This window comes from Mus pahari, chromosome 17 (assembly GCF_900095145.1).
Source record: "Mus pahari chromosome 17, PAHARI_EIJ_v1.1, whole genome shotgun sequence".
Lineage (NCBI taxonomy): Eukaryota > Metazoa > Chordata > Mammalia > Rodentia > Muridae > Mus > Mus pahari.
The window spans coordinates 3,526,471-3,538,670 of record NC_034606.1 but is presented as its reverse complement, the minus strand read 5'-3'; the positions used below and the strand labels follow the sequence as shown (position 1 = coordinate 3,538,670).

General features: G+C 48.7%; 1 protein-coding gene across 2 annotated transcripts in view; it reads left to right on the top strand.

The window, feature by feature from the left end:
* Snx31 (sorting nexin 31) overlaps positions 1–12,200 on the top strand; it is a 59,455-nt gene that overhangs the window by 7,193 nt on the left and 40,062 nt on the right. For both annotated transcript variants that reach the window (XM_021217170.1, XM_021217169.2), the window contains exons 3-6: positions 1,642–1,756; positions 2,955–3,019; positions 9,011–9,121; positions 11,372–11,462. In XM_021217170.1, coding sequence (XP_021072829.1) covers positions 1,642–1,756; positions 2,955–3,019; positions 9,011–9,121; positions 11,372–11,462 — 382 coding nt within the window. The remainder of the gene's footprint in view (positions 1–1,641; positions 1,757–2,954; positions 3,020–9,010; positions 9,122–11,371; positions 11,463–12,200) is intronic.

Here is a 12,200-nt window from a genome sequence, read left to right as displayed (position 1 = left end):
TAGCCTTGGCTGTCCTGGAACTCACTTTGTAGACCAGGCTGGCCTCGAACTCAGAAATCCACCTGTCTCTGCCTCCTGAGTGCTGGGATTAAAGTCGTGCACCACCACGCCCGGCCCAAACTGTCTTCTAATGTGTCGATAATATTGTGTATTCTCTTCAGGATGTGCTTTTAAAATTTAAATCACAAAAATAAATGCTGGCATCAAATATGGGTTCTCTAGGAACTGAACAACAGCCAAGCATAAGCAGCAGGAAGCTATGATTCATTCATAGTCAGACAGTCAGTAACCTTTCCATACTCAGACCAACTTTTGGCTGGTAGAAATGTCTGTGCCAACAGAGATGCTGTATACACGCTCTGTCCAATAGCAACTTGCCACATATCCCTGTCCATCAAACACTTGGACTGTGGCTTGTATGACTTAGAAACTAATTTAAATTTTTTATCTCATTTAAGTAATTTAAGAATAAATTTACTTACACGTCCTTCTCCACAAAAGCCATAGTTATGTAATTGTGGAAACCATCATTTGTATTAAATTGCACCACACAAGTTCTAGGTCCTTTGACTTGGGTGGTGAGGTCCCATGGAGGATTTTGAGCAAGGCAGTGTGAGGATTCCACTGGGATTTTGGAAGTATTGCTCAGATGCTCCGTGTTAGAAATAGATAGGAGGCCACCCAGAGAAGCAGAGAGACAGCTTAGAAGGCTGCTCTCATAACCCAGGGTGTAGAAGGTGGTAGTTTGTACCGGCTCAGTGGTTACTGCAATGGAGAGAAGTGGTCAGGTTCTCCATGTGCTTTGAAGTTAGGGACCACGTGAATTGTCAGATACAGTGATCATGGCCAAGGCGACTAAAACTAAACAGAAGTTTAAGGTCTTGTCTGTGGCCTCCTTCCCCTTGCAGCTGGTTTCAGCTGGTTTCAGCTGGTTTCAGTCTTTACGCCAGGGGCTCTGGTCACAGTCAGGTTTCAGCCCCTTTGCCTCCCAGGTGCAACACTGACACCTGAGTGGTTTCCTTTACTAAAACAATAAATAAATTTTATTTATCTTCTATGAAAGCAATTGTCACCATAGTGTTCAGGTCTATGGTCGGAGGAGGAAAGGGGCTGCCTGGACTTTATGTCGGCCTTATAGGACATCTGTGAGTAGCACCACCCCATAGACATGACACAGAAGGCACAATTTAAGTTTAGGTGGCCACCTTAATTAGAGTAAAAGGAACCAAGAATGGCAGCACACAGCTTTAATCTGACTTCGAAGGCATCTAAGGAATATCCCACGAGTCTGAGGCCTGGTCTAGCTGTCCCAGAACAGCCAGGACTACAAGGTGAGATAATTCAAACAATGACACTCTGAGCATAATCTTTGATCTTTCATTTGTAAAATTTAAGGAAACGTGTGTCACGAGTGACGATCTTTGGCTGCCCCAAAGCATCTGGGCTGCTGCGGGGCAGCTGTGGAGCGCACACCCTAGAAGAGAGTCTTCTGAAAGCCGCTCATGGCCTCTTTTCCTTCCTTTGGCTACCAACAAGGTTAATTTTATGTTTCTGTTTAAATAAAGTGCTCTAAGACAAGGCTTTGTGTCTCATCAACTCTGCGTTAGTGTCTCACAGTGGCTGTGTCTTGGCACCTTTCAGCTGAGACGGGTGTTTGGAAACTGCCTGCCCCCTTTCCCACCGAAGTACTATCTGGCAATGACTGCTGCTATGGCTGAGGAGAGGAGGAACCAGCTGGAACGCTACCTGCAAAATGGTATGTGCTTGAACTCTGTTTTATAGCTTGATTGCGGTGTAATTTCCTCATCACAAAAGCCGTCAAACCATCACCACCATCTAGTTTTAGGGTTTTACCATTATGCCGACCAGGAGACTTCATGTCCATTGGCAGTAATGTCTGTCTGTGACTTTGATTTTTCGAACCCTATTTTTAATGATGGTTCTTAAATGCTTTCACCTCCCTTCTAGTCCACCGCCCACCAGAGGTTGTGGGAAAGAAAGGATATGGGAGAGGTGGGCCTGTTTAGAAAGGTTCTTTGGAGCAACTCCTGTCTGTGTTGTCTGGAAATCGGCAGTTCAGTTCACAGGTCAGCTGCCACAGCTCGATCCACTGGAAAACATTTCACAGATACCCCAGCCGTCCACTTCGGTAGTCGGGATAGCAAACACGATCAGGAGCAGTGGCACTACTTAGCAGAGACAGCCAGGCCAAAGGGAAAAGCTCATGGCTGTGCCTCTCTCAGAGAAGTGAAGGTCAGTGAAGACTTAAGGTTAACAAGCGTTTAGCTATGCAGGCAAGCCTAGCCCAGCCTTGGTCACTGTCCATGGAGCTGAGCCTCTGTCACTGTCTGCCAAGTCCTTTTCACACTCCCTCCAAACATCACATGTCCTCCATGGGTCTTGCCTCGCATGTGAGTCTCTCTCAGCTGGCATCACTCTGTCCATCAGCCCGAATCTGCTGAAGCAGCAAGAAACGACAGCACAGCACCAGGGGTTTGGTCCATTTCTCTCTATGGAGTTCCGACAAGTGGTGCTCAACTATGCAGTGTAAGGTGGACCAATACTTGTGTTGTTAGCAGAGAGCTCCTACCATGTGATGAAAAACTCAATTGGTTCTTTGGGAAGACTTAAAATGTTCAGATTACCAAATGTTTCATGAAACTGACTCTCTAGAGCCAACGGCAATATGTTTTTGCTTCTTGTGATGGTTTTGTCATTATCCCCGAGGGTAACAAGGTGACTTCTGAGCAGCGTGGATGGCTGGAGAAGAGTGGGTGGGGTTCCTGAGTTGACTTGATGGGCTCATATTGCCAAGGCCACCTCAAGGGGGCAGACTGTCAATTGTCTTGCATCCTGGAAGGCCACACTCCTAGGGCAAGGTGTCAGAGTTCCTGGGAGATGCAGTTAACAGACCTCAGCCTGTGCTCACCTGGTCTGGTCTCCCTGTCTTCCAGTGACTGCGGATCCCTGTGTGACGAGGAGTGATATCTTCACTGAGTTTTTAACACTGGTGCAGCTGGTAAGCTTGTTTTCCTTCCTGAAGCCATCACCCTCTGTGGTCAGTCCGCTTCCCAGGCGCACATGCCTTTCAGAACTTGGTCACGTGGTTTCCTTTCTAGTAGTCTGGAGGCTGCTTCCTGTTTGAATCCTACCGGGGAGATGACGTGTGTCTTAGACTTTGGTTTACAGCTTAAGCTGTACATTACAGCCTTTGCCTACCTTGTTCTGTAGCCTGAGTGCCTTGCATGCCCACACTGGTCTCAAGAAAAGGAGAGACTGAGCTGAAGTTTTAGCACTTGGGTCCCCGTACTGAGATGAGACCCAACAGCTGTAGATAAGGTCTCCAAAAGCACTGTGGCGCAGACATCGGGCCGCAGGCCGTGCTCTGCCTGCCTGCCTTTCTAACAAGATCCAGCCTGAGTCATGTGGCCTAAGGCGACCCTTTTCCAGGGTCTCTCAAAGGAACCACAAGTCCCTCATGGCGTAGGCTGAAACTTTGGTAAGGCATTTGCTTAGGAAGCCTTCCGCTCCTTCGTATGTGTGCAAGCATTTTTGTGCCTGTACTTGGGACCTTGACTGACCAGAAAGAGATGGGATTACCTAGTAAGAAAGTCATTATTGGATCAGACTCCTGTATTAATCACTTTCACACTGCTATGACCAGAATACCTGACAGAAACAAGGACAAACTGCTTTTATTGGCTCGGGAGAGGGTTTCTGTCCATCGAGGTAGGGAGGGCTCAGCATCAGGAGAGTGTGCTGGAAAATGGCTGCTCATACATACCACTGCAGACAGAGAGCCAAGAGCCCAGCGGAACCAGAGCTGGACCGTAAATTCCTCAAGGGTCCACACCCTCCTGAAACAGGGCCCCCAGTGGGAAGCAAAAGTTTAAAACTCGAGCCTGCCAGGGCCTCCTGTCAGCTCCAGACCACAGCAGCATCAATCCCTAACAGGGGACCAGAATTACAAAGACTTGAGGAAGCTTTACAAGCAAAAGGATCCACATCTGTGCAAGTGTTAACTGACCTAGTCGAACAGAAAAAAAAACGGCTCAAGGCCCGACCATGGTATAGTGGTTTGATTTTTAAGTATTCTTTTTCTTTCTTCATGATGAAGTGTTGGAGCTCACTGTATGTTAGCACATATAAACATAAGTTTGAGGGTACATTGCAGCTTTTGCCTTCCTGTATTCAGAAAGTATCTCTTGTGAGTTATTAGTGCTGTAGAATTTTGTTTTTGCGGTTAGTTCTTCCAGGAACTTTAAAGGGTTTTTTCCTGGCTCTAGGTCTTTAGTACTTTGACTTCCTGGCGTTCTAGGAGAGCTTTGCCCAGCGGCTGTCCTTTGTGCTGTCTCTCTTCTGAGCTCTGATGTATTTCATGTCGGTCCCGGCTTCGTGTTTCTCTCCCACTGAGCGTTACCAGCTCACATTTATATTAATTCCCCCACCTCTCAGCCGGAGCCTCTCTCTGCTCTCTGTCTTCATATGGATACATGTCGTCTCCATCACCGTCCTTATGTGCACGGGGGCCTCCTGCTTCCTCTGCACGTGTGTGCCATGTGTTGGCCATACTTTTTCTCCCTTGCATTTCTTTTGATTGGCCACAGCCCAGTTCTTGTGAGCTCATTGGCTCGGTCTCTGCAACTCGCTGTTGGCTGGTGCATGCTGCTGGAGACAGACTGTCACTGAGTCACTGGATCTTAATTCTGGATCTTGCATCTTGTTTCTGAGCCTTTTCTCATTAATGCCCTGTCCTAAGACCAGCACAGTGTGGTCTGTCTAACAGCAGTGCATAAGCCACAGTGTCTCTCAGGGACCCAGCAGCTTCTGTCCACTCCAGTCAGCAGCCCAAGACCCAGCTCCATTCAGACCCTTCTCCCCCCCTCCTCTTACCCTCCCCATTTCCCTTTTCCCTCCCCTCTTCTCTTGCTTTCTCCATCCCATTCCCTCCACTTCCCAGTCCCCACTTTCCTTTCTTTCCTATTCTTTGAGACAGTGCTCACTTAAACTTGCAAACTTCTTGCTTCTTCCCCCCAACTGCTGGGATCATGAGTGGCAACAACACTGGGTTTGGTTAACCTCTTTACATATGGTTTCTGCAGCTGAAAATGGGGAGCAGAGCTCCCGTCTCTTGGGGTTGCTTTGAGGGTTAAACTAAAACTGTCTTGCATTCACTGGAGGCATGGTGCTCAGTAGGGGGTCAGCACCCTCCTGACTGAAGCCAGGCCCATTCCCTTTTCTGGATCCTGCTGGAAGGCAGTTTTTAGTGATCACAAAGTGACTTATCTCTTGTGATGGTCCCTGAGCAGTGCTCCTGGCTTGGCTGAACCCTGAGATGGCTTAAGTAGAATGGATTGCGTCCTCTGCTTCCCGTGATGGCTGGGTCCATTCTACTATGCTGAACACTGTCAGACTGTCCTGGGCTCAGGCCCGGGACTCTTTTGCAATTTTCAAAGATGGCTTTTCCTTTTGATGTTTTCACCTTAACTCCAGGTATCTTTCTCCTAAATGTCCCTGCCCTTCCCTCCTCCCCTCCCCCTGCCCCTGCCCCTACTCCCCTACCCCCCTATCCCCCTTGTCAGGGCTGTGGACTGAACCTAGGCACTTGTTAGGCAACAGTCTGCCACTGAGCTAAGTCCCCAATGCCTTCAAGTTGTCTTTAAGAGAGGTTTATATTAAAAATTTGGAAAGGAAATTAAGTTTGAGCTGGGAAGGTTGTTCTGTTATGCACCATGTCTTGTTTTATCTCATATCATCTACATTAAACCAATATGTATTAAGGGGTGGCTGTCCACCAGCCCTTCTCTAGAGACGCAGAGGCACCAGTAACGATGGTCAGGCTCAAGGGCTCTGCTCACTTGGGGTGACAGAGAAATCCCCAGGCATATAAATAAATGTCCTAGGCATATAAATAAATGTCTGCAGTGTCCCACAAATACAGACTTTGATCAAGCACTCTGGTGCATGGCCACAATGTTGGAGAGTTAGCAACCAGTCAAGATGTTTCTCCCCACAGCCCTGGCACAGCATTGGTGGGCCCTGCTGGTCCCAGTTTACCTGAATGAAGTCCACACATACTGTTGTTTCTATGAGGTACTGTGAGACCTAAGAGGAGGGACCATGGATGCTGTCTTAGGGTTTGACTTTGTAAACAGACACCATAACCAAGGCAACTCTTATAAGGACAACATTTAGTTGGGGCTGGCTTACAGGTTCAGAGGTTCAGTCCATTATCATCATGGTGGGAAGCATGGCAGCATCCAGGCAGGCATGGTGCAGGAGGACCTGAGAGTCCTATATCTTCATCCAAAGACCACTAGCAGAAGACTCACTTTCAGGCAGCTAGGACTAGGGTATTAAAACCCACATCCACAGTGACACACCTACTCCAACAAGGCCACACCTCCTAATAGTGCCTCCTCCTAGGCCAAGCATGTACAAACCATCACAGCTGGGAAGGTGTTCTAAAAAAGGTGATGTCTAAGCTGGTCTTGAAGGTTTCCAGAGTGGGCATGAGGGAGAGTATATATTCTCTAGCTACCCCCTCATCAGGTATAAGAACCACAAACAAAAGTTCTTGAGGCTTGTTTGTGGGGCTCAGGGCTGGCACTTGTAAAAGGAAATCAGTAGTTGGTTCCCATGGAGTGTGGGTCTGAGTCTCACTGTACCCAGCGCTCAGGCTGACCGCCCACAGGAGCCAAGTGACGGATCTGCAACACACAGATGTCATCAGTGCAGAACCGGAGGGACTTCTGAGGGGCAGTGAGGTTGCCCCGCTGAGCTGCTGGGAGGCTGAAGAGCCGAGATAAGCAGGAGTGTGGGGTCTGCCAGATGGTGGAGAAGCCCACCAAGCAGGCACGAGGCAGTTTTGCTGCCTGGATATTTGATAAGTGTGGTGCCTGCTGCCTCTCGGTGTTTAACGCCAAGCAGTCACGTGACCCTTTCAGGGCTCAGGAGCAGGGGGAGAGCATGAGAAAGGTTCCATCGAGGGCAACTTTTGTTCCCCGTCCACAAAGGTAAATTGGATTTGACCCTATGCTTGGTGCGCCAGGTTCCGGGTGCCCCCTTATTTCTCAGTCTGTGAGGAGAGAGGTTTATCCTGGGTTGACATGCTTCTAGTAAGCAGAAGACCTGGATCCAAACCCACAGAGCCTCGGATCCTTTGTGCTGCTGAATGTTTCTGGTGGATGCAGCGCCCCGTGCCTCCTTGTCATCGTCCCTGGCTTGTGTATTCAGGATTCACTCCCCAACTGACCATGCCCTGGATTTTCGTTCCGTGTGTATTTTAGAAACAAAGGGATTTTGAAAAGGCAAAGCTAGAGTCAATAGACTGAGGACCGCTTCATGCTCCTGCTTGACAAACCTCAGTGTGCCTAGGAGCCATGGGAAGTAGGTTAGAGGACAGAGGAGGCCGAGGAGGCATTAAGAGAGACTTCTGTGCCCTGGGAACCAAAGGCGACTTCCTTATTTGGGCAGTTTGCCCTACTGGGTTATTGTTGGGGACACCAGGAAGCCACAGGGCCCCCTTTTCCAGAAGCCACGGGCCTTCCATTTCTCCGGCAGTGAAAGGATAGGGTGCATTGTGGAAGCAGCAGAAATGTGGCAGATGTGAGGCCATAACTGAGCTTTCTCGGATTAACTACCTCAGGAACGAACACGGAAAACTTCTGCTTCTCCACTGTACAGTCTCTGAAATGCTGCAGATCAAGCCTAGAACTTTGTGCCTTCTAGATAAGAATGATACCCACTGAGATGCTGGAGCGTTCTTGACTCCTTTATTTAATATCTGTCGCCACTAAGTGAAACCAATGTGACTTTCTCCTCAATCCTACCTCTAACAACAGTGAGCACCTGAGTGTCTGTGATGGGATCTGCTCCTGTTTCTCCAGCATCCCCTTACCATATCCTCTGAGGTGGACGGCATTATACTCCTTACTGTAGAGCTGAAGGAATTAGGTATAGAGAGGGAAGCGATTGGGCCAGATTTACACAAGGTCACATGATAGCCAGGGATAGCCGAATCACCACAAGACACCCCAAAACAGTGGAGTTGAGAGGACTTCCAGGACAATGAAGACATGGAGGTGCTGAGATGACAGAGACCCCACGAACCCTGCTCTAAGTGTCTCTTCCATCTAGCTCTTTCCTGGACATCTCCTTTATAATGTGCTGGCAATAATAAGGAGAGTGTTTCCCCAGACTCCTCAACTCCTTCTAGCAAACTGTGGAGACTGAGTGTGAGTCCTGAGACCCTCCAGAATTTGTAATAAGCTGAGAAGAAAGATGGGCAGCCGAACTTCCCAGGTGCCTGCAGTAGGGCAATCTTGTTGTGCTGAGACTTAATTCATAGTGTCTTATACGAACACAAGGCAGATCATCCCAGCATTGAGCTGGATTTCTGAGTGCCCATCTGGTGTTCAGGTGCTGGAAAAATCAGCTTGGTAACATGGGGCATGCCTTTAGTCAGCTCGGTAACATGGGGCATGCCTTGAGTCAGCTAGGTAGCATGGCACATGCCCTTAGTCACATTCTGGAGGCAGGGGGATCTCTGTGAGTTCCAAGCCAGCCTGGTCTACAGAGAAACTTCCAGGTCAGCTAGAACTATATAGAGAGACCCTGTCTTAAAAAGGTGTGTGTGTGGGGGGGGGGATGGAGTTGGTTGCTGTGGGGAAAAGTCCCACCCATCGAGTATGCCACAGAGTCAGACTTTAGGGTACTTACACATGTGTAAAGTGTGTTAATTCAGTTTACCAGCAAGTTTTTTCCTTCCAAAATAGATGCTCTATTGTTTTATTTGGAAGCAATTTAGACTTCACAACTATTGCTCTGCCTTGACTCCTTTCCAGAGCCCCCTTCACCTCTGTTCAGTCCCATAAAGGACTCCAACACCTCTGCACTGGGTACTGGTTCACTTCAGGCATCATGGACCTGCACACAATGGGGACAGGCAAGGAGTGCTGGCCTTCTCCATAATGAGTGTGGAAACTGACTTCTGTGGTTTTATTTACAGCACACACTGAATATCACCATCCAGAATGTCAAGCTGGCTGTATTCCTGCCTGATGGAAGGAGCGTTAAAGTGGAAGCTCTGACATCAGATACGGCTGAAAGGGTCTTGGAGGTAAACTTTGCTTAGCCCCAGCTCCTAGAAATGCAGAAACAGGTCTTATGAGGCAGAGACTTGGATGTGGTGAGATTACCTTCCAGGAGTTCCTTGCCAGTTATTTTACTCTGTGGACAATATATCTGCAGAGGTGCTGTATATAAATCACCCAAAAAGGGAAAACTGACTGAGAAAGCCAAGGTGTAGCCCATCCTCAGGACCCTGCTCGATTTTATCCTTCTTAAGACCTCTGAGGGTTTTCCTAAGGTTGTGGCTACCTCCCTGGCATCCAGCAGGCTGGACTCTGGCCATATACAGAAGGCTCTGTCTCAGGACGTGTGGGACTGGAAGGAGGGCAGTGCTTGGCAGAGTCTGGAACAGCCATACCCAAGAGGGCAGGGGCAGGCCCTGCCTGGCAGAGAGTGGCAGGGGGTTCCTGAAGACTCTTCTCACACACAGGAAGCCATGCCCAGAGGTCTAATGCCACGCTCCAAGGCCTGACCCGAGTTTGAGTCAGTTTGAGGATGACAGAGATAAGACCCTAGAGCATTCTGCTTCAGATGTGGCCGTCAGCAGCTCTGCCTTGCAAGGCCTTGTCCCTCTGCCCAGCTGTACTCCAGGGGCAATCAATGCCTTCTTCCCAAGCCAAGCCTTGAGCGTGGAGGCTAGGTGGGTGTCTTAGTCAGGGTTTCTATTCCTGCACAAACATCATGACCAAGAAGCAAGTTGGGGAGGAAAGGGTTTATTCGGCTTACATTTCCATACTGCTGTTGATCACCAAAGGATACAGGACTGGAACTCAAGCAGGCCAGAAATCAGGAGCTGATGCAGAGGCCATGGAGGGATGTTCTTTACTGGCTTGCTTCCCCTGGCTTGCTCAGTCCACTCTCTTATAGAACCCAAGACTACCAGCCCAGAGATGGCACCACCCACAAGGGAACCTCCCCCCTTGATCACTAATTGAGAAAAATGTCTTACAGCTGGATCTCATGGGGGCATTTCCCCAACTAAAGCTCCTTTCTCTGTGATAACTCCAGCTGTGTCAAGTTGACACAAAGCTAGCCAGTACAGTGGGAGAGAGCAGAGGGGCCTGCGGCCCCTACGGAGGAAAAGTGAATGGAGGTACATTTGTGGGTTGTTTTTCTAAACTTTTTTGTGAGATCACATTTTAGTAGTAAGCATAAAACCACAGATGTTGAAATGAAAGAGGCTGAAATGAAATGATTTCAAAGAGGAACATCCTGGACCTGGCGTTGGAGGTTCCATGGAGTCATGGTTGCAGTAAGTTACAGTTAATGGTTTACACTGGACTAAGGTCACAGCAAATCACACTGGACCATGGCAGGAAGCATCACAGAGAAGCAGGCCTGGGTGTCGAAACAGGATACCAGTGTGGGCTATTTTATACGCCGTCACCGAGGAATGGGCGATGCCAGGACACCAGTATGGGCGATTTTATACGCCACCGAGTAATGGGAGATGCCAGGACACCAGTATGGGCGATTTTATATGCCACTGAGTGATGGGCGATGCCAGGACACCAGTATGGGCGATTTTATACGCCACCAAGTAATGGACGATGCCTTTTGCTTGGTGCATACAGGAAGGCAAGCCTCAGGGCTAGATTCTAGAAAACAGATGTTTGTGGAGAATGCTGCTATCCCCCATCAGACAATAAACTCTAGGACAGTCCAGTAATATGTCCACACCTGAGGAGGGACATCCAGCCTCAGTGGGGCCCAGGTGGCACTGATTTTGCCTTTATTCACTCTGACTTCCGACTTTCCTAAGATTTCTAGAACCAATGTTTCATTAGCTACTTCTCTCAATGGCCCAACGGAACCAGGTTCACGGAGGATGGCTTTGCTTTAGTTCATGGTTCGGGAGGGTGTCTCCATCATGGTGAAGCTCATGGTGACAGGGATGTACAGCCCGGAAGCCAAGAATCTGGGCCAGAAGTGAAACTGGCCTAGGACCTTCCAGTCCCAGCCCTATGAATTTACAATAGCATCATGGCCAAAGGTGTCCATAATCTCCAAATTCAGTTTCCTGCTGGCTACTGAGAGTTCATGACCCTGCAGAGGCCACTTCATATTCAAACTGTAAGAAGTATTGAGCCATTTTTAGATTCCAAAATATTTCTTTGCATGTCTGTTGGCCTGCAAAAGCATCCGCTGTTGGTGTGCACCAGACCCTTCCAGCCTGCCGTCACAGCCCGCAAGTGTGGCTATTAACCCAATATTCCCCTTTTGCTTGTTCCTGGTTAAGGTGATGGCCCACAAACTCGGATTGCAGCCAGATCTGGTGGGCTACTTCGGCCTTTTTCTTATCCGGTATCTCCCGGAGGGCAAGCTCTCTGGTAAGATGGAAAAGAGGAGTCCAGGAATTGGACAGGTATGAGCAGGAGCTTGGCACTGAGATGGACAACACAATGTGGAAAGTATCCACAGAGGGACCGGCCGCCCTCCAAGTTGTGGTCTCTACTATTGTCTTCAGCTCTGGATCAAAGATTTGGAGAATGTAGCCAGGTGTGGTGGTGCTCATTGTTAATTCCAGCATTTGGAGATAGAGGCAGACAGATCACTGTGAGTTCAAGGACAGCTGGAGCATATACAAGGACATAATGAATTCCAGGACAGCCAGAGCTACACAGTGAGGCCCTGTCTTAAATGTGCCAGGTTGGGTATCCCCGGATAGCTAGCATGCCATTTCAACTTCATGTTATGGTGATATAATGCCTGATAGAAGCAACCTAAGGAATTATTCATGGTTTTTCCCTTGACAGGGAAAGCAATAGGGGGCAAGGCAGAGCAGTTCACACCATGGCAGACAGAGGGCAGAGCAGAGCAGTTCATATCATGGAAGATAGGGGGCAGAGCAGAGCAGTTCACACCATGGAGGATAGGGAGTAGAGTAAAAGACTAGGGAGAGAAAAACAAAACAAAGACACAAGGCAGGGGTCCACTTCCTCCAACTATTGCATCAAGGAAGGAAGCGATGCATTAGGCTAGACCCTTTATGATGTAATTGTGTCTGGTAATACCATCTCTCTCTCTCTCTCTCTCTCTCTCTCTCTCTCTCTCTCTCTCTCTCTCTC